General features: G+C 41.3%; 1 protein-coding gene across 3 annotated transcripts; it reads right to left on the reverse strand.

Annotated features, from left to right (window-relative positions):
• Positions 1-298: 298 nt before the first annotated feature.
• On the reverse strand, positions 299-22,067 carry LOC139577664 (uncharacterized). 3 transcript variants are annotated; one of them, XM_071404818.1, is made up of 9 exons: positions 21,558-22,063; positions 21,012-21,136; positions 20,679-20,849; positions 13,412-13,576; positions 12,915-13,026; positions 12,585-12,712; positions 2,793-2,904; positions 2,433-2,560; positions 299-633 (listed from the first exon to the last, which is right to left on the reverse strand). In XM_071404818.1, exons 1-9 carry the CDS (start codon positions 21,814-21,816, stop codon positions 436-438), a joined length of 1,398 nt encoding a protein of 465 aa, XP_071260919.1. In that variant the 5' UTR covers positions 21,817-22,063; the 3' UTR covers positions 299-435. The 3 variants fall into 3 exon arrangements, with proteins under 3 accessions (XP_071260919.1, XP_071260918.1, XP_071260917.1); XM_071404817.1 differs by lacking the exon at positions 299-633 and having other exon boundaries at positions 1,342-2,560; positions 21,012-21,131; positions 21,558-22,067; XM_071404816.1 differs by lacking the exon at positions 299-633 and having other exon boundaries at positions 1,342-2,560; positions 21,558-22,065.
• Between the last annotated feature and the right edge of the window lie 370 nt (positions 22,068-22,437).

Genomic DNA, 22,437 nt, shown 5'->3' on the forward strand with positions numbered 1-22,437 from the left:
TGCATTCCGCCGCCTACTGTACATGTGGATAATAAAGTCACCTCCCCAAAAATGTGGGGTAAAAAGTAATACAAATAAAGACATTCCATACAAACTATCAAAAACTAAATGTTAATTAAACTAAATCAGCCTGCTTTTCTGTTCTAATCAGGTCGCTACACAAGCTCAGAATGATCCTGTGAGGGCGGGACATTTCCTGGCGACATAGTCCTTGCAGTGCTTCTGCCGTTAAGTCTTGGAGGACCAAAATCTTCTTGGCTACAGATATAATGATGTCCAGCTTCTTGGAAACTTGTGCAGTTAATAACTGTAGCTATAAATGCTACAAAATACACCTTATTCACAATATTTGTATCCAGATAACTTGATTGACGTATAACATTTGCAACTGGTTGAGGTGCATCCACTGCAATATCTTCTTCAGAACTTGCCCCTTCAACTTTCTTCACTGCCTCCACATAGGAAATTTGCTATATATAACAGGTCACTCAGGGAATTCGGAAATATGATCCCCACCAGAAGGTGTTTAGCTTGTCTGGGAGCAAGACGTCGGTGACCGCGACGTGGCTGGTTTTCCCTTTGTAATCCGTGATTGTCTGTAGACCCTGCCACATACGTCTCGTGTACTGCAGACTGTAAACACAAATTGCACAGAAGAGAATATGAAGGTTTATATAAGAAATTCTTTGCTGTACACATAGAAACATGATGTTTAACCACAGTCAAGCCAATCTAACACTGTGATTCAAGTTCCTAACATTATGGAGCCAGTGGAGTTTATTTTAAAGTTTTATTTTTTTTCTTAAATGTACCCCTTTTTCGCCCCAATTTTGTGGTATCCAATTGGTAGTTACAGTCTTGTCCCATCACTGCAACTCCCGTACGGACTCAGGAGAGGCGTAGGTCGAGAGCCGTGCGTCCTCCGAAACACAACCCAGTCAAGCTGCACTGCTTCTTGACACAATGCCCGCTTAACCCGGAAGTCAGCCGCACCAATGTGTCGGGGAAAACACCGTACACCTGGCGATCTGTCAGCGTGCATTGTGCCCGGCCCGCCACAGGAGTCGCTAGTGCGCGATGGGACAGGAACATCCCTGCCGGCCAAACCCTCCCCTAACCCGGACGACGCTGGGCCAATTGTGCACCGCCCCATGGGTCTCCCCGTCGCGGCCGGCTGCGTCAGAGCCTGGACTCGAACCAGGATCTCTAGTGGCACAGCTAGCACTGTGCCACTCAGGAGGCCTATTTTTAAGTTTGATTCAAGAATTAAGTATAACGTTTTGGTTCGACCGTAATAAGGAAAAATCAGTCGCTGCAATGACGCAAACAAAAAACTAGGCAGTTAGTCAATTTTGTATTTAATTTAAACAAAATGGTCATATAGTCAAATGTGAACTACATTACTTTTATTACACAAAACAATAAATTATAACATTAATTTGAATACTTTGGAAAAGGTTCAACATTACATTACACACAGCTTCACTACTTCACGTCAAGTAAACATGAATTAAGGCACTGTCATTATCTCACTATAAAGCAGTATCAATCAAAGGGAGAAAGCATTTTTACAGACACCATCACCATAATCATCTACTCTGCCTCATCATCCTCAGTTCACATCATCCACTTTCCTATACATCTAAATCCAACAAAATTCATTTTCAGTGGGTACAGGCAAACTGCCTCTCTCCCGTGTGGACCTTCAGGTGCCTCTTCAAGTGGTGCTGGTGGGAGAACCTCTTCTCACACTGGGGGCAGCTGTAGGGTTTCTCCCCTGTGTGGACCCTTTGGTGCCTTTTCAGCTTGGAGGAGTGGGAGAAACTGGCCCGACACAGGTGGCAGCCGAAAGGCTTCTCCCCTGTGTGCACCCTCTGGTGGATTTCCACCTGTTTGGGGAAACTGAAGGCTTTCCCACAAAATGAACATGGGAAGCGCTTCTCTTTGCCACCAGATCTGCTGATAGCGTTACTACTACTGTCATTTGTCAATAGGCTTGTGTAGCCATTTAGTGTGGAGGAACTGGCATTGTCTGACGTCTGGTTTAACATAGGGAGAGTGTGTGGAGGATGAAAGCCAGGGAGTGTCTGTGTTGTTGCAGGGTCCATGTTCCAGTTGATAGATCCTATAGAAGGCAGGCTGAAGGCAGCACCTGTTAGGGGGTTAACCTGAGGTGCAATCAGTCTTTTTGAATCACAACTATAGGAGCAGGATGGAGCATCGCTAGCCGAGTCTGTGTCTGTTCTCTCCAGCTGCATACGGACACCTCCCCATCCCCGCAGACCAAATCTAAGTCTCGCCCTTGTCTCAGCCAGTCTGTTGTCATGGAGACTGAGTTCGGATGTTGTTTTGTGTTCGACTGTCTGTTTCTGGTAGTGGTCAACAAAGTTGTTCACCAGCCCGGAGTTGAGGACGCTGTCCCATCCACTGACCTCCAATATGTCACCTCTGGTCCTGGCCTGCTCAATGATGTTGTCCCCTGGGTCCTTGCCTGCACCGGTCTGGGTCTGGGAATCCGAGATGGCTCCCCAGTCTCCTCTGTTAGCCTTCAGCCAACCACCTGCAGGAAGAGTTTAGAAAATATACTTTACAAACATGGCAGAGAAAACTTTACATATGAAGTATTTTGTCAATTACCTGGTGAAGTTAATACATTATAATGTTTGTGTGTTTTTTGTATGTAAACATAAGTTGTTTAATTTTATGAATTAAGAAAAAAGTATAGCCAGGTGCATCATTATTCCCATTGAAAATATATTACTGTATGTAGGCTATATGTATTTCTCCCTTACTTTTCTCCCCCATCTTTAGTCCACTCAGCAGATTAATGCTCTCTGGTCTGTCTTCTACTGTCTCCTCTTTGACCAGCAACAGATCAGGCTTCCCATCCTCCATGTCTACTGACTGTAAGAGATACAGAGTGAGAGGATGTTGGATCAAGAAAACTGATATGAGCACCCTGCTATGGAGCATCTTCTGATTGGGCAATGAAGGATTGTCATGAGTACTATGCAAACGTTAGTTGATTTGATTGCTTTACACTTTAATGGTTTGATCATTCAAAGGCATGTTCCCACACTTAAGACAAAATCAATCAAGACCTTTGAATCAAATTTTATTTGTCATGTAGACATATTTTGCAGATGGTATCGCAGGTGCAGCGAAATGCTTATGTTTCTAGCTCCAACAGTACCTAACAATACAAAACAATACACAGAAAAACAATATTTAAGAAGGATCAGAACGCGTAATGTCAGTGTCCGGAAAATAGTGTGATGGTTTGGGGATGCTTTGCTGCCTCAGGACCTTGACGACTTGCCTTAATAGAAAGGAACCATGAGTTCTGCTCTGTATCAGAGAATTCTACAGGAGAATGTCAGGCCATCCGTCTTTGAGCTGAAGCTGAAGCACAGCTGGGTCGTGCAGCAAGACAATGATCCAAAACACACAATCAAGTCTACATGAAAATGGTTAAAAAGCAACAAATGTGAAGTTTTGTAATGGCTTAGTCAAAGTCCAGACCTAATCCCAATTGAGATGTTGTGGCCAGACTTGAAACGAGCATTTACTGTTTGAAAACCCACAAATGTCGCTGAGTTAAAGCAGTTCTGCATGCAAAAGTGGGCGAAAATTCCTCCACAGTGACATGAGAGACTGATCAACAACTACAGGAACCATTTGGTTGCAGTCATTGCAGCTAAAGGTGGCACACCCAGTTATTGAGTGTAAGGGGGCAATTATTTTTTCACACAGTGGAATTGGGTGTTGCATAACTTTGTTAAATAAAATATATATTTTGGGGGGTTATTTGTAAACTCAGGTTCCCTTTATCTGATATTAGGTTTTGGTTGAAGATCTGATGAGTATCAAAAATATGTGGAAATAGAGAAAATCCAAAAGGAGGCACATACTTTTTCACTGCACAATTATTGTTATTTTTAAATAAAAAAATATCAGAACGTCCCTTGTTTCATGAGCCGTTATAAAAGTTCCCAGAAATGTTCCATACACACAAAATCCGGCTTCTTCACCTGCGGGGTTGTCTGAGCCACCCAGAAACCGTCTCGTTGCCCTCACCAGGGTCTTGACATACCTGCAGTTCGTCATCGTAACCGACTTCAGTGGGCAAATGCTCACCTTAGATGGCCACTGGCCCGCTGGAGAAGTGTACTCTTCACGGATGAATTCCGGGCAGATGGCAGACAGTATGGCGTCTTGCGGGCGAGCGATTTGCTGACGTCAACGTTGTGAACAGAATGCCCCGTGGTGGTGGTGTGGAGTTATGGTATGGGGAGGCATAAGCTATAGATAATGAACACAATTGCATTTTATTGATGGCAATTTGAATGCACAAAGATACTGTGACGAGATCCTGAGTCCCATTGTTGTGCCACTCATCCGCCACCATCACCTCATGTTTCAGCATGATAATGCACAGCCCAATGTCACAAGGATCTGTACACAATGCCTGGAAGCTGAAAATGTTCCAGTTCTTCCATTACCTGCATACTCACCAGACACCATTGAGCATTTTTGGGATGCTCTGGATTGACGAGTACGACCGCGTGTTCCAGTTCCCGCCAAGATCCAGCAACTTTGCACAGCCATTGAAGAGGAGTGGGACATTCCACAGGCCACAATCAACAGCCTGATCAACTCTATGCGAAGGAGATGTGTCGCGCTGCATGAGGCAAATGGTGGTCACCAGATATTGGCTGGGTTTCTGATCCACTCCTCTACCTTTTTTTAAGGTGTCTGTGACCAACAGATGCATATCTGTATTCCCAGTCATGTGAAATCCATAGATTATGACCTAATTCATTTATTTGAATTGACTGATTTCCTTCATATGAACTGTAACTCAGGATAATCTTTGAAATTGTTGCATGTTGCGTTTATATTTTTGTTTAGTATATGATCCGTTATTGGTGTCACTTGTTAAATCCACTTCAATCAGTGTAGATTTACATTTACATTTTAGTCATTTAGCAGACGCTCTTATCCAGAGCGACTTACAGTAGAGTGCATACATTTTTTTTTATTACATTTTTTTTATTTTTTTTATACATACTGAGACAAGGATATCCCTACCGGCCAAACCCTCCCTAACCCGGACGACGCTATGCCAATTGTGCGTCGCCCCACGGACCTCCCGGTTGCGGCCGGCTGCGACAGAGCCTGGGCGCGAACCCAGCCCAGCCTGGGCGCGAACCCAGAGACTCTGGTGGCGCAGCTAGCACTGCGATGCAGTGCCCTAGACCACTGCGCCACCCGGGAGGTTAGATGAAGGTGAGGAGACAGGCCTGTTCATCCTTCTACCATCCAGACGGTGGAGACAGTACTGGTGCATCACAGCTGGGGCCGAGAGAATGAAAAACAGCTTCCATCTCCAGGCCATCAGACTATTAAATAGTCACCACTAGCTGGCCTCCGCTCAGTAGCCTGCCCTGAACCTTAGTCACTGTTAATAGCCAGCCACCACCTCATACTTTACCCTTCACCTTCGACTGCTGCCCTATGTACATAGTCACTGAACACTGGTCACTTTAATAATGTTTACATACTGTTTTACCCACTTCATATGTATATACTGTATTCTAGTCAAGGCTCATCCTATATAACTACTGCTGTACATACCTTTTCTATTCATATACTGTCCATAATGTCTATAGACATATTTATATATGCACAAACACACTAAGTATAGCAAACATTAGGAACACCTTCCTAATATTGAGTTGCAACCCTCCATTTTGCCCTCAGAACAGCCTCAATTTGTCAGGGTATGGACTGTCAGGGTGTCGAAAGCGTTCCACAGGGATGCTGGCCCATGTTGACTCCAAGGTATCCCACAATTGTGTCAAGTTGGCTGGATGCAATTTGGGTGGTGGACCATTCTTTTTTTTTAGTCTTTGTATATATATTTTTTTATTTATATATATTTTTATTAACCCCTCCACCCCCCCCCCCTCTCTTCATAGGACAAATATCGTAGTTTTTTTAACAGCTTTTTTTGCTACATATACATACATTTTCCATACATGGTACTTTTATATAAAGCAGTCACATAACAATAATACATTACCAAACATAAGCTTTTTAATCCCAACCCTCAGCCACTCTCAGCCCATCCCACCTATCACCATAGACCACCCTCGTTTGGTTTCCATGTGCCATATATTTTTAAATTGTGTTGTTTTTCAAAATGTTTAAACCTTTCCAATCGTATATTATCCACAGATTGTAAACTAAAGATGAAAACCTTTCCTACGAGTACTTTTATATTATTTATTGACTGACTATGTTTTTCCAAATCGCCCAACACTGCTATTTGTAAGGTTAATTTTAAGTGCATGTTGTGATTTTTTAACCATTCCTGAACCTGTGACCAGAAACAAGCTTACATAGGGGCAATACCAGAATAAATGATCTATTGATTCTGTCTCTTCGCAACAAAATCTACAGAGCTGAGATTGTTGTATGCCCCATATATATAGCATTCTGTTGGTGGCAAGTATGTTATATAATAATTTAAATTGAAAAACTCTAAGTGTTGAATCAAGTGTAGATTTTGTACCAGTTCATAAACCATGTGCCATGGAATTGGTACATCGAAAATCTCCTCCCCATTTATTTGGCAACCTGTATGGCGCAGCTGTCAACATTTTTGTCCTCAGATGAAACTGGTATATTTTTCTATTTATGCCAGTTCCTTTCAGCCAATTTGTATCTTTAATATATGGTAGGCAAACAAGTTCCCTACCTTCTCCCTTTTCCACTTGCCTCCTCCATTTTTGTGGTAGCGCTGCAATCAGTTGGTTGTAAATTTGGATTGAGCAGATATTCACATATATTTTCGATAACTGCATATGTGACATAACTCCTCAGTTTCTATTCAAAATATAATTAATAAATATAATACCATTTAACAAAATGTTTTTTTAATAATCAGTATATTTGAGTGTAACCATAACATTTGTTGTAATATTTGTTCTATCTTTTCTGGAGGATAAAACTGAAATTGTTACCAGCTTTGTATGGCTTGTTTAAGAAAGGGCGATACTTTAAACAAAATTTCATTTTCAATTAGTCAGAAATGAGAAGTTGTAATCTGTATGAAGGCAAAAAGGCAATTTTTGAACAAAGGATGAGCCTTTCTTAATAATCTATAAGCTTTAATATTTAATCATTTTAGCCACCCAAACTCATATTCATTATATAAATATGCTCGTTTAATTTTGTCTGGCTTAGCATTCCAAATAAAATGAAATATTTTTTGCTCATATGATTTAAAAAACGAGTCATCTGGAGTAGGCAGTGCCATTAGTAAGTAAGTAAACTGTGATAGGACCAAAGAGTTAATCAATGTGATTTTTCCATAAATAGACAAGTATTTACCTCTCCATGGTTGCAGAATCGTATCTATTTTTGCTAACTTTCTATTGAAATGAATTGTGTTAAATTCAATTATATTTTTTAGATGTGAATACCAAGTATGTCTACTTCACCATCCGCCCATTTTATTGGTAAACTACATGGTAAACACTGTATTTTTTTTACGATCTAATACATAATATGGTGCACTTGTCATAATTAGGTTTTAATCCAGAAAGGCTAGAAAAGTGATCAAGATCTTCAATGAGACTGTGCAGGGATCCAGATTGTGGACTTCATGTTCTTGTTGGATCTAATTTTAATAGCTAGCATTTCAATGGCCATAAAAAATAGATATGGAGACAACGGACAGCCTTGTTTTACTTAAAAAGCTCAATACTTTCTGAGAAGTAACCATTATTTACTATTTTACATCTGGGGTTGCTGTACTTAACTTTAACCCATTGTATAAGAGATTCACCAAAATTAAAGTAATACAGGCATTTATATATAAATTCTAGTCGTACTTTATCAAACGTCTTTTCAAAATCTGCTATGAAGATCATAACTGGTATCTTCGATGTTTCATAATGTTCAAGTAATTGTCGTATATTATCTCCAATATATCGTCCATGTAAAAAACCTGTCTGATCAGGATGAATAATATCTGGTAAAATCTTTTTTAAAACACAAGGCCAAATCTACACTGGAGTTGCTTACCAAGAAGACAGTGAATTTTCCTGAGTGACCGAGTTACAGTTTTGACTTACATCTACTTGAGAATCTATGGCAAGACCTGAAAATTGTTATCTAGCATTTATTAACAAGCAATTTGATAGAACTTGATGAAGTTTGAAAATAATATGCAGGTTTTGAAAGCTCTTGGAGACGTACCCAGAAAGATTCACAGCTGTAATCGCTGCCAAAGGTGTTTCTACAAAGTATTGACTCGGGTGTGAATACTTATGTAAATTATACATTTCTGTACTTAATTTTCAATAAACCTGTTTTCACTTTGTCATTATGGGGTTTTGTGTGTAGATGGGTGAGAAAATGTTTTTAATCAATTTTGAATTTGGCTGTAACAACAACATGTGGAATAAGTCAAGGGGTATGAATACTTTCTGAAGGCACTGTAATCTAATCCAATGAGAGGGGACTGGAACCGGTACAGTAGTAGTGTATACTCTGAAGGGTGCCTAAATAAGGAAAGGGAGGGTCTGGTCATAGATGAGGTGACTGTGAAAGTGGAGGGGGATACTCTTCTGACATGGAATTCAGATGAGACTCTAGATAACCATTTTCAGGTCTTGCCATAGAATCTCAAGTAGATGCAAGCCAAAACTGTAACTCGGCCACTCAGGAAAATGCACTTCTTGGTAAGCAACTCCAGTGTAGATTTGGCTTTGTGTTTTAGGTTACTGTCCTGCAAAGGTGAATTCATCTCCCAGTGTCTGGTAGGAAGCAGACTGAACCAGGTTTTCCTCTGGGATTTTGCTTAGCTCCATTCCGTTTCATTTTTATCCTGAAAAACACTGCAATAATTAACGATTACAAGCATACCCATAACATGATGCAGCCACCTATATTCTTGAAAATGTGGAGAGTTGTACTCAGTAATGTCTTGTATTGGATTTGCCCCAAACATAACACTTTGTATTTAAAACTTCTTATGGCTGCAGGGGCAGTATTGAGTAGCTTGGATGAAAGGTGCACAGAGGTGCACAGAGTAAACGGCCTGCTCCTCAGTCAAAGTTGCTAATATATGCATATTATTAGTAGTATTGGATAGAAAACACTCTGAAGTTTCTAAAACGGTTTGAATTATGTCTGTGAGTATAACAGAACTCATATGGCAGGCAAAAACCTAAGAAGAAATCCAACCAGGAAGTGAGAAATCTGAGGTTGGTCGATTTTCAACTCATCGCCTATTGAAAACACTGTAGGATATGGATCTGTTTGCACTTCCTACGGCTTCCACTAGATGTCAACAGTCTGTAGAATGTTGAATGAAGCTTCTACTGTGATGTTGAGCCGGATGGGAGCTGTTTGAGTCAGTGGTCTGGCAGAGAGCCAGGTCCTGGTCACGCGCATTCCACATGATATCGACTTGCGTTCCATTACTTCTATAGACACAAAGGAATTCTCCAGTTGGAACGTTATTGAATATTTATGATAACAACATCCTAAAGATTGATTCTATACTTAGTTTGACAAGTTTATTCGACCTGTAATATAACTTTTTGAAGTTTTCGTCCGATGTTCGCCGGGAACTGCACGAGCGTTTGGATATGTGTACTAAACGCGCTAACAAAAGTAGCTACTTGGACATAAATGATGGACATTACCGAACAAAACAAACATTTCTTGTGGAAGTGGGAGTCCTGGGAGTGCATTCCAACGAAGATCAGCAAAGGTAAGTGAAGATTTATAATGCTTTTTATGAGTTTTGTTGACTGCACAATTTGGCGGGTAACTGTATGGCTTACTTTTGTGGCTGAACGCTGTTCTCAGATTATTGAATATTGTGCTTTTGCCGTAAAGATTTTTAAATCTGACACAGCGGTTGCATTAAGAACAAGTGTATCTTTAATTCTATGTAAAACATGTATCTTTCATTAAAGTTTATGATGAGTATTTATGGTATTTGACGTGGCTCTCTGCAATTTCTCCGGATATTTTGGAGGCATTTCTGAACATGGCGCCAATGTAAACTGAGGTTTTTGGATATAAATATGAACTTAATCGAACAAAACATATATGTATTGTGTAACATGAAGTCCTATGAGTGTCATCTGATGAAGATCATCAAAGGTTAGTGATACATTTTATCTCTATTTCTGCTTTTTGTGACTCCTGTCTTTGGCTGGAGAAATAGCTGTGTTTTTCTGTGATTTTGCTGTGACCTAACATAATCGTTTGTGGTGCTTTCGCTGAAAAGCCTATTTGAAATCGGACACTTTGGTGGAATTAACAACAAGATTACCTTTAAAATGGTATAAGATACATGTATGTTTGAGGAATTTTAATTATGAGATTTCTGTTGTTTGAATTTGGCTCCCTGCACTTTCACTGGCTGTTGTCATATCATCCCGTTAACGGGATTGCAGCCATAAATTAAGACAAAAAATGTATTGCTTTGCCACATTTCTTGCAGTATTACTTTAGTGTATTGATACACCATCCAAAGTGTAATTAATAACTTCACCATGCTCAAAGGGATATGCAATGTCTGCTTTTTTTACCCATCTACCAATTGGTGCCCTTCTTTGTGAGGCATTGGAAAACCTCCCTGGTCTTTGTGGTTGAATCTAATCTGTGTTTAAAATTAATTGCTCGCATGAAGGACCCTTGCAGATAATTGTATGTGTGGGGTATTCATAAAAAAATCATGTTAAACACTATTATTGCACACAGAGTGACTTGTTAAGCTCATTTTTACTCCTGAACATATTTAAGGGTGGAATACTTATTGACTAAAGATGTTTCAGCTTTTCATTTTTTTATTAATTTGTAAACATTTCTAAAAACATTTTCACTTTGACATTATGGGGCATCGTGTGTAGGCAAGGGACAAACAAATCAAAATGTTAAAATCAGGCTCGAACACAATAAAATGTGGAAAAAGTCAAGAGGTGTGAATACTTTCTGAAGGCATTGTATATGCCTTATATATCACAAAATGTCTGGATACAATATAGACTACCCAGGAATATTCAACACATCTGTTACTTTAGTAATTCCAAATGCATCTGTGTAATACTCACCACTGCATCCTGTATCAAAAGGTTGGCTGGTCCTCATTCAAGTCCCTTTTTGTTACAAAGCTTTACTACACAAGTTTCCAACTTACCTAACTTTGTTGTTGAAGTATAAAAACATGAGATCCCAAACCCGTTTACAGGGTTGGTTAACTCTTGAGGTTCCTAGGGTCTCCACCGAACTAGGTAAATCCACTTTTAGTTTTAAATGCACCTCATTGCTGGAACCAACTACAAAATACATTACAATTGAATGTTCTGGTGCCGTTCTGGCAATTCTTACAGAGGAATGTAACTGTTTTTCTTGAACATTTGTGTTGTGCTTTATTTCTTTGTTTTACATTGTATCTGATTTTATTTTGTCCTATTCATTGTATATGCAGGGCTCCCTTGTGAAAGAGACCCTGGTCTCAATGTTGACTCCCTGTTAAAATAAAGGTCAAATCAAAAATATATTTTCTGCTGACAATAATGACAATTCATGTTTGTTTTTAATGCACCGCAGACTCGATTAAGTGGAATAGTTACTTTCTATGTTATAGAGTGGAATGGTTTTTCTGCAGGTGTATCCTGAGGTAGCTCCTTTCTGAGAACCTCCTCCTGCAGTGCGAACCACCTCTCTCCTGTGTGGATCTTCATGTGCATCTTCAGCTGGTGCTAGCAGGAGAATCTCTTCTCACACTGGGGTCAGCTGTATTGTTTCTCCTCTGTGTGGACCCTCTGGTGTCTCTTCAGGTTGCCAGCATGGGCAAAGCGCATGTTACACTGGGTACAGCTGAAGGGTTTCTCCCCTGTGTGTACTCTTTGGTGCCTATTCAGGCTGGACGATTGGGAGAAAGTGGCCCGGCACAGGTGGCAGCCGTACGGTTTCTCCCCCGTGTGCATCCTCTGGTGGATCTCCACCTGTTGGGGGAAACTGAAGGCTTTCCCACAGAACAAACACGTGAAGCGCTTCTCTAGGGCGCTGCCACCTTTACTGATTCTGTCTCTACTACTGTCATTTGTCAATGGGCTAGTGTAGCCATTTAGTGTTGAGGAACTGGCATTGTCTGATGTTTGGTTTAACATAAGGAGAGTGTGAGGAGGATGAAGGCCAGGGAGTGTCTGTGTTGTCACAGGGTCCATGTTCCAGTTGATAGATCCTATAGAAGGCAGGCTGAAGGCAGCACCTGTTAGGGGGTTAACCTGAGGCGTCATCAGTCTCTCTGAATCACAACTATAGGAGCAGGACGTAGCATCGCTAGCCGAGTCTGTGTGTGTTCTCTCCCGCCGCATACCGACACCTTCCCGTCCCCGCAGACCAAAGCTATGCCTCGCCCTGGTCTCAGCCAGTCTGTTGTCATGCAGACTAAGTTCGGTTGTTGTTTTGTGTTCGACAGTCTGTTTCTGGTTGTAGTTAACAGTGTTGTTCCCCAGCCCAGAGTTCAAGACGCTGTCCCATCCACTGACCTCCACTATGTCGCCTCTGGTCCTGGCCTGCTCAGTGATGTTGTCCCTTAGGCCCTTGGCTGCACCGGTCTGGGTCTGGTAATCCAAGATGGTCGCCCAGTCTCCTCTGTTAGCCTCCAGCCAACCACCTGCAGGAAGAGTTTAGAAAATAGACTTTACAAACATGGAAGAGAACTCTACATATTCATTTTTTTTTGTCAATTATCTGGTCAAGTTCATACATTGTGTGTTTTTGTATGCAAACATAAGTTGTATTGATTTCATTTGATGTATGAATGAAGAAAAATAGGCGCATCACTATTCAATGTGCTATATGTATTTCTCCCTTACCTTGCTCCCCCAACTTTAGTCCACTCAGCAGATCAATGCTCTCTGGTCCGTCCTCTATTGTCTCCTCTTTGACTAGCAGCAGATCAGGCTTCCCATCCTCCATGTCTACTGACTGTAATAGATACAGAGTGAGACTATGTTGGATCAAGAAATCTGAAATGAGCACCCTGCTATGGAGCATCTTCTGATTGGGCAATGAGGGATTGCTATGAGTACTATGCAAACATGTTAGTTGATTTGATCACTTGATACTATTTAATGGTTTGATAATTCAAAGGCATGGTTCCACACAAATGTAATCAAGACCTGGGCCCGTATCCACAAAGAGTATCGGAGTAGAAGTGCTGATCGAAGATCAGGTCCCCACCTGTCTACATAGTCATTCATTATGATCTAAAAGACAAAACTGATCCTAGATCAGCACTCCTACTCTGAGAGGCTTTGTGGATAAGGGCCCTGACCTAATACCATTCAGACAGTAGTTCACACAGACTCACCTCAGTGAGACTGTGTGTGGTCCTGTGCTGCTCAGCTGGTTCCTCTGTGGGTTCAGGAGGAGGTGTAGTCTGGTTGTCCTCCATGACCATGGTCCCCTCAGGGTTCCCCAGACCCTCCTCACACCCTTCCTCCTTCACCAGCAGTATCTCTGGACCCTCCTCCTCCTGGAAGAAACAGGTGATACAGATTACAGACATACACTCCCTCAGGTACGTACACACAGATAATAAACACACTTTCAACATGGAGTGTTTACCCATCCCCACTACGTTTGAGTCCAATACTGTAGTTACAGAATGACTTCACTGTTGTTAAGCCCATCATGGTGGACATGAATATGATGTTGTTGGTAAATATTAGTCGCCTATGATAAGTCAAAAGTCGTCATCAGCCAAACCCAACTAAACTATACAAAAATATAAACACAACACGCAACATTTTCAAAGATTTTACAGTTACAGTTCATATAAGGAAATCAATCAACTGAAATAAATGAACTAGGCCCTAATCTATGCATTTCAAATGACTGGGCAGGGGTGCAGCCATGGGTGGGCCTTGGAGGGCATAGGCCCACCCACTTGGCAGCCAGGCCCAGCCAATCAGAATGAGTTTTTCCGCACAAAAGGGCTTTATTACAGACAGAAATACTCCAAGGCTGACGTGGTCTATAGCTGTGAGGCTGATTGGACGTACTACCAAATTCTATAAAACGAAGTTGGAGGCAGTTTATGGTAGAGAAATTAACATTAGAATCTCTGGCAACAGCTCTGGTGGACATTCCTGCAGGCAGCATGCCAGTTGCACCTTCTTCTTGCCTCCTCTAGAGGCAGTGATGGCAAGATCACAGCATAAGGTGCACCTGTGTAATGATCACACTGTTTAATCAACTTCTTGATATGCCACACCTGTCAGGTGGATGGATTATCTTGGCTAAATGTAAATACTCATTAACAGGGGTGTAAACAAATTTGTGCATATAGAAAATGTCAGGGATTTTTTTTCTCAGCTCATGAAACATGGGACAAACACATTACATGTAGAGTTTATATTTTTGTTCAGTGTGTTTTGACGTGTACATGTGTGGGTTTTTGTAGGTATATTTAGTAAGTCTATAATGGTTATAAAGCACTGTTGTGTGTATGCAGAATAGGGTGAGATCGGATGTGATGTGTACTAAAGAAAGTCTCAATGAAAGTCTTAGAATAAAAAGTCTCATTTTGTTTTTATTAAACATAAACAAGTTTTAAAGCTGCAATATGTAACTTTTTGGGCAACCTGACCAAATTCACATAGAAATGTGAGTTATAGGTCTGTCTATAAGTCTAAGAAGTGGTAGATCTGTTCTATATGAACTTTTTTTATGCTTCCCCTTCTTAAGTTTCATCTTTGCGTCTTTTACACCAGCTTTAAACAGCTGAAAATACAACATTTTTGGTTATGGAAAACATATTTCACAGCGGTTTAGATGGTACAATGATTCTCTACACTATGTCTGCTTGCTTTGTCACAAACTATTAGAATGTTAGCAACCAGGAAATGGAAGTGATTTCTGCATATTGCATCTTTTAATACACCATATAAAAACCATACATACAAAAAATCTGCATGAACTTGATCAACTGCATTAATTTTCTTATTAAAATTGTCTTAGGAAAAAATTAAGTAGTTGAATGGAAGTAATGAAAATAGGCACTTGTGAACATCATATAGCTTACACAGTACAAACACAATATGTAACATTATTTTCAGGCTAATATATGCCTTATAAATTGCCTGGTGAAGTCTACCCACCTCTTGCAGTGTATACATACAGTATTAAATTGAACGTTTTTCCTTCTGATCTACACAATCTACTCCACATTTTCAAAGTGAAAGAAAGATTATAGAACATAGAGTGGCAGCATTATGTCATGGGTATGCTTGTCACCGGCAGGGACTGGAGACTTTGTCAGGATCAAAAGAAATATGAAAGGAGCAAAGCCCAGGTTAAAGGAAATCCCCATCAGTCTTCTGAAAACCTAACTCTGGGATAGTGTTTTATTGTTCAGCAGGACAATTATACACATTTAATGCCAAAGACAAAGAAGAATAGCTTCCAAGAGGTGTTGAGTATTCCTGAGTAGTCCAGTCTCAGTCCTGAACTAATTTGCTTGAAAATCAGAGACAAGGTTTGAATATTGCTCGCCATCAATGATTCCCAACCACATTTACTGAGCTTGAGCAATTTTGACAAACACAATGGATATATGTGGCCCTAAGAGTTGTGCAAAGTTGGTAGAATCTTATTCAAAGTGACTCACAGCTGTACTGGCTGCCAAAAGTGCTTCCACCAAGTATTAACTCTGGGTTGTGAAGACATACGCAATCAAGACATGGTCGTTTTTCAATATTTTATACATTTGGAAAATGATCTATCATTTTTATTTCACTTTGAAAATGTGGAGTAGGTTGTGTAGATGGGTAGGAAAGAAACTCATGCCATCCCTTTTTAGATTTAATTTGAAGACAGCAAAATGTGAAGACTGTGCAAGGGGTGTATAGACTTTCACTAGCAACTGTATATCCCACAATGTCTGGATGCAATATTCCACCCAGGAATATTCAACACTGAAATCTGTTAAACTCAGTTCAGATACAGTGGGGAGAACAAGTATTTGATACACTGCCGATTTTGAAGGTTTTCCTACTTACAAAGCATGTAGAGGTCTGTCATTTTTATCATAGGTACACATCAACTGTGAGAGACGGAATCTAAAACAAAAATCCAGAAAATCACATTGTATGATTTTTAAGTAATTAATTTGCATTTTATTGCATGACATAAGTATTTGATACATCAGAAAAGCAGAACTTTTAATATTTGGTACAGAAACCTTTGTTTGCAATTACAAAGATCATACGTTTCCTGTAGTTATTGACCAGGTTTGCACACACTGCAGCAGGGATTTTGGCCCACTCCTCCATACATACCTTCTCCAGATCCTTCAGGTTTCGGGGCTGTCGCTGGGCAATACGGACGTTCAGCTCCCTCCAAAGATTTTCTATTGGGTTCAGGTCTGGAGACTGGCTAGGCCACTCCAGGACCTTGAGATGCTTCTTACGGAGCCACTCCTTAGTTGCCCTGGCTGTGTGTTTCGGGTCGTTGTCATGCTGGAAGATCCAGCCACGACCCATCTTCAATGCTCTTACTGAGGGAAGGAGGTTTTTGGCCAAGATCTCGCAATACATGGCCCCATCCATCCTCCCCTCAATACGGTGCAGTCGTCCTGTCCCCTTTGCAGAAAAGCATCCCCAAAGAATTATGTTTCCACCTCCATGCTTCACGGTTGGGAGGGTGTTCTTGGGGTTGTACTCAACCTTCTTCTTCCTCCAAACACGGCGAGTGGAGTTTAGACCAAAAAGCTCTATTTGTCTCATCAGACCACATGACCTTCTCCCATTCCTCCTCTGGATCATCCAGATGGTCATTGGCAAACTTCAGACGGGCCTGGACATGCGCTGGCTTGAGCAGGGGGACCTTGCGTGCGCTGCAGGATTTCAATCCATGACGGCGTAGTGTGTTACTAATGGTTTTCTTTGAGACTGTGGTCCCAGCTCTCTTCAGGTCATTGACCAGGTCCTGCCGTGTAGTTCTGGGCTGATCCCTCACCTTCCTTATGATCATTGATGCCCCACGAGGTGAGATCTTGCATGGAGCCCCAGACCGAGGGTGGTTGACCGTCATCTTCAACTTCTTCCATTTTCTAATAATTGCGCCAACAGTTGTTGCCTTCTCACCAAGCTGCTTGCCTATTGTCCTGTAGCCCATCCCAGCCTTGTGCAGGTCTACAATTTTATCCCTGATGTCCTTACACAGCTCTCTGGTCTTGGCCATTGTGGAGAGATTGGAGTCTGTTTGATTGAGTGTGTGTACAGGTGTCTTTTATACAGGTAACAAGTTCAAACAGGTGCAGTTAATACAGGTAATGAGTGGAGAACAGGAGGGCTTCTAAAAGAAAAACGAACAGGTCTGTGAGAGCCGGAATTCTTACTGGTTGGTAGGTGATCAAATACTTATGTCACGCAATAAAATGCAAAGTAATTACTTAAAAATCATACAATGTGATTTTCTGGATTTTTGTTTTAGATTCCGTCTCTCACAGTTGATGTGTACCTATGATAAAAATGACAGACCTCTACATGCTTTGTAAGTAGGAAAACCTGCAAAATCGGCAGTGTATCAAATACTTGTTCTCCCCACTGTACATAAGATGAGACACGATGGTCTTAAGGAGCTAGCTAAGCACATGGCTAGCCTATCTGACAAGTTACTATGGCCTCGATTCTGACCCAATTTAAGCGTGCGTAAATGGAACGTAATTCATTTTTAACCATGCACAAGGTCAAGCCAACCTGCCATATTCCAAGTGGAAAAAGTATCTACTAAATGTTTTTCTGATGGAAAATGCTGTTATTTCTATGCACTGTAATTTATAAATTGATAAGAGCTATTGGTAAAAGCTAGGTAAATGAGTAATCCGTTTGGAGAAGGGGATTATAAATACACATGGCAATTGTTTTAGATTATTTTTCCTTATGATCCCCGGAGGAAAATGTGAAACCAGCCATATCGAAGCAAACCGAAAATCATATCAACATGACATGTATTGAGGCCCCTTTTCCAGTGAAATAAGATATAAATAGCGCCGCCGTTATTCCGAATATTAATTGTGTGCCCTCATAATTTGCGTGGATGAAATTTGGAGACCCAAACTATAGGATTCTGTGGGGCTGAACCTGCCGAGTTGATGTATGAAGGTTTTGATTATATGCCCAGGCTTTTCCACGTTTTATTTTACAATTTGTATCATGTTTAATATTAGCCACTATCGGGAGCCACCTTCAGTAATACCCACGTACATTTATTTTCGCATCATTCCATTCCGTTTACCTTTCTTTCCTCTGTCACATCCTTGTAAATTGTTCCAGAGAGTCGCTAGCAATAGTGGATCATATTAGGCTAACGTTGTGCAATAATTTGGGACATGTAGCCTATTTGAATCATTATGGAACTCAGACCACACGTAGCAGTTTAAACCTGGAACCTGGTGCACGGTTCATGACGACTGGAATGTTGTCATATAGTTTCACGATTAGTAAGAAATTAGGGTAGATTTATAGGATTACTGTTCAATCCCTATTGTACACTTTTTTCCACCTTCCAATATTTTATGGATTGAACTTGAATATGACAAATTTCAGGATGAATCAAACCACTATTTTTTATTCATCAATATATTTTCTGCATAAAGGCTGTCCAAACCGTTTATTTTTATTCATACATACTTTCCTAACCCAAAAATGTGCCTACAAATTCAGACTATTTTTAAATCTACCAGTTAGTGCAAAAACAGAGAAGAATATGCATAGATGGCTTTCTTTCAATGATCCCTATATTCTGACCTCGTTCTCTCGATGTATTCTATTGAGTCTGTCGATATAATTCTAATTCAAAAGTGACACCGTATTTAAAGGGATGGCTTAAGCAAAAAAAGGTCCTGTGTGGCTCAGTTGGTAGAGCATGGCACTTGGAACGCCACAGTTGTGGGTTTGATTCCCACTGGGGACCAGTAAGAAAAAGTATGAAAATGTATGCACTAACTACTTACTGTAAGTCGCTCTGGATAAGAGTGTCTTCTAAATGCCCCAAAAAATGTAATGTAAGATGAATGTGCTGAAAACCCCATTGAATGAAAACTCCACGAGAAAATCTGTTAGCCAGCAAGAGGAGGGTTTTCAGCAGTTGAATGAAATTTATTCAGAGCACGCAAGGTAGCCACACCTGCAGAGAGCATTATGTGACTGAATAAGGTAAGTCTGAATACCAAATACTGAGAAGTGCGTAGGAAAGGCATAAATTCCTAAGTCGGGCCCAAGGTGTACCCTGTTTCTGGTGCATGTATTTCATGACGCTCACTTGCTACAACAAGTGGCAACTTTGTTGCATCATGTCATTGTAGAGGCACCATTACCGTGGAAACGGTCTCAACTGCACGTCTCGTCTTCTTGATCTGAATGCCTCCTCTTTAGTCAGCTGTTGTACAACATAACATTTTAAAACTAGCTAGTTTTATCTTGTCTCATGTCGGCTGTTGCATCTGAACTGGGCTTAACTCTCGTTATTCCAAATGCATCTGTGGATCGTTTGTGCTGACAACAATAAAAATTAATCTTCGTCTTTAATGCAGGGTTTGTTCTAAGCTATCCAGTGGAATGATTTTTCTGCTGGTGTATCCTGAGGTATCTCCTCTCTGAGAACCTCTTCCCGCAGTGCATACAGGCAAACGGCTTCTCTCCTGTGTGGACCTTCAGGTGCATCTTCAGATGGTCCTGGCGGGAGAACCTCTTCTCACACTGGGGGCAGCTGTAGGGTTTCACCCCTGTGTGGACCCTCTGGTGCCTCTTCAGGCCACGAGCCTGGGCGAAGCGCATTTGACACTGGGTACAGCTGAAGGGCTTCCCCCCTGTGTGGACCCTCTGGTGGATCTCCACCTTCTGGGGGCAGCTGAAGCCTTTGTTACAGAACATGCAGAAGAACCGTTTCTCTTTACTATTGCCTGATGTGGCTCCCCCTCCCTGAGCCTGGGCTCCAGCCCTGTCGTTTGAGTTCAGTACCTGATCAAAGAGGATGCGGCCATGTGAATTGGATGGTGCCATCGATGTGGACACTGAGTCGCGATCCCTGAACGCGTGCAAAGGGGAGTGGGTCGCAACATTTATTTTTGTCTCTAAAAAGTCCCTGGTGTTTCCCTGAGAGTGTCCTTCTCCTAAGTGAGTCTTGTCTGCATTCCATGTCAGAGGAGCGTCGCCCTCCATTTTCACAGTCACCTCATCTATGACTATAACCTCCCCTTTCTTATCTAGGCACCCTTCAGGTACCCTACTACTGTACCGGTTCCAGTCCCCTCTAGACAGATCAGTCTGTGTCTCTAAACCCAAAGGCATGTTGCCAGGGCCCATCTCTGTAGTGTAAGAACAAGATGGATCATCACCGCCAGTGTCTAATGCGTCACCATAGCCATCCCCACGGGAATGAACCATCCTCTGGCTCTGGTGAAATACCGGTAAATACTCTGAGCCTGAAGCAGGAGGACAGCTCAGTGGCCCCTGCCCCAGTCTCTCTGGGTCTGATATGTGGTCAGATCCTCTGTGTAAGAGCCTTTGTGTTACAGTTAAAGGCTTGGTGTCTGTCTCTGACTTGAGGACGGCGTCGGGCCTTCCACTGACCTCCGTGATGCTGAGTCGGGTCCTGGGCTGGGGCGCAGAGGTGGTGGGGTCCTCCATGGCTTCATAGGGCGCACCAGCCACTCCAGTCTGGATGTCTCCGCTTTGCCTTGGGCCCTCTCCTTCAGACCTGTGCTGCTTGACCCCATGACCTGGATCCTCTGCATCTGCAGACTGACACAAGCATTGAATAACATTGTTGTAGGGAAGTCTCACAAGCTCTCCTATGGCAGAACAATTAGGATGTAAGCAAATTAATAGCTGATGGGTACCTTTCTGAAATAAACTGGTCACATTTGATATACTGTAATTTTAATGTAACACTATTACACTAACCTCTATCACGATAACGTGCTGGATTGAGGTTCCACTCCCCTCATCAACAGTATCTGGTTGGTCATCTATCCATGTATTGTGTCCCACTGGCTTCACAAAGCTCCTGTGGCCTTCAGTGAGCTGTCCTTCACCCGAGAGAGTGATTGGGGTAAAAGAGGTGGTTAGGTTAGCTATATTAGTTAATGCTATACTGTACACTATAGACAGTTGACAAATGTCTAGAATTGACAAGGATATAAGGTAACAATTTGAATAATTTATTGATATACTATTTATAGACTGATTATGTTCCATGCATCCTGTTGTTTTCATTGAGTAAATAATAGGAATGCAGTAAATCAATTATCTGGTTAGAATATGAGATTGCGTCTTTGTGCAATATAGTTAAGTAATGAGGGGAATTACTGCATATTATCCAAAAACTGACCATGACCCAATTCTGGGTAACACATCTGAACACATGTGCAGAGGGGAACCGGGCGACAGGCACTTAGCTATATTTGAACAGCGACAGGCCGCTCAGCCTTGGCCTTCTGCTAAATGTACCTCTTGCCATTCCTCTGTATCGGTCGAGGATCTTGACACTACTGGGGCGACTGGCGAGGACGCGCTCCCTTGCCACCTTCAGTTCGAGTAGCTGTAGTTTCCTCCGCAATGCCCGGTTTTCTTTCTGGCTTTGAGAAATTTCCAAACGAAACACTGCATAGTCGTTGTCTACGAGTTTACAGATGTCAGCCACGGCTGCATTCGCTAGCACCTCCATAATGGAGGCTATTTCAGTGTGAAAAACCATACAGTTAGCCATTGTTAGCAGCTAGGTAGCTAACGTTACCTAGATAACATCTATCAACCAAGTCCTGTTCTCAACGCGAATTAAACACTACCTGGGGGTAAGTATGTGATGCTGTGCAGTTTAATGAGTCATAGTTTGAGTTCCAGGGTTTTAATAAACGTCTAAATAACAACAATAAAAACGCTAACGTGGTAATTGTTCTTGGTCACTTTACATTTCCGTTTACACTGACGAGAAAGGATGTTATTGGGTGGAGTCATAGCTCATAGGGTGTGGCTAAATGAAAAACGGTACTATCGTTATCTTTTAATCTGAGAGCAGACTTGTTTAGAAATAAGTGCGTTAGCAAGAACAGAGTAAAATACAATACAATATAATTACTTTATTCTTATTTACATCACCTCAGTAAGGTAAATAGTCAACTGTCTTAGAAATGTTTGGGGGCATCTGAAGCTAATTTCCTGCATTTCTACACAATCTAATAAGAATATAATATTTTTCTAAACTTCTACATTAATGTGGATGCTACCATGATTGTGAATAATGATGAATGAGAAAGTTATAGACGCACACATTTCATACACCTCTCCTGTTATTGTAATGGTGAGAGGTTAGTATGTTTTGTGGTATGAT

This window comes from Salvelinus alpinus, chromosome 6 (assembly GCF_045679555.1).
Source record: "Salvelinus alpinus chromosome 6, SLU_Salpinus.1, whole genome shotgun sequence".
In the NCBI taxonomy this organism is placed as follows: domain Eukaryota; kingdom Metazoa; phylum Chordata; class Actinopteri; order Salmoniformes; family Salmonidae; genus Salvelinus; species Salvelinus alpinus.

Bases quoted from the DNA above. Each gene is read 5' to 3' on its own strand.
- LOC139577664 (XM_071404816.1), bottom strand. From the start codon at position 21,816: ATGGCTAACTGTATGGTTTTTCACACTGAAATAGCCTCCATTATGGAG. The intron at 20,850-21,011 runs GTTAGTGTAATA...TGCTTGTGTCAG, and splicing joins AGCACGTTATCGTGATAGAG to TCTGCAGATGCAGAGGATCC. The intron at 2,905-12,584 runs GTCAGTGGATGG...TATCTCTTACAG, and splicing joins CCAGAGGCGACATAGTGGAG to TCAGTAGACATGGAGGATGG.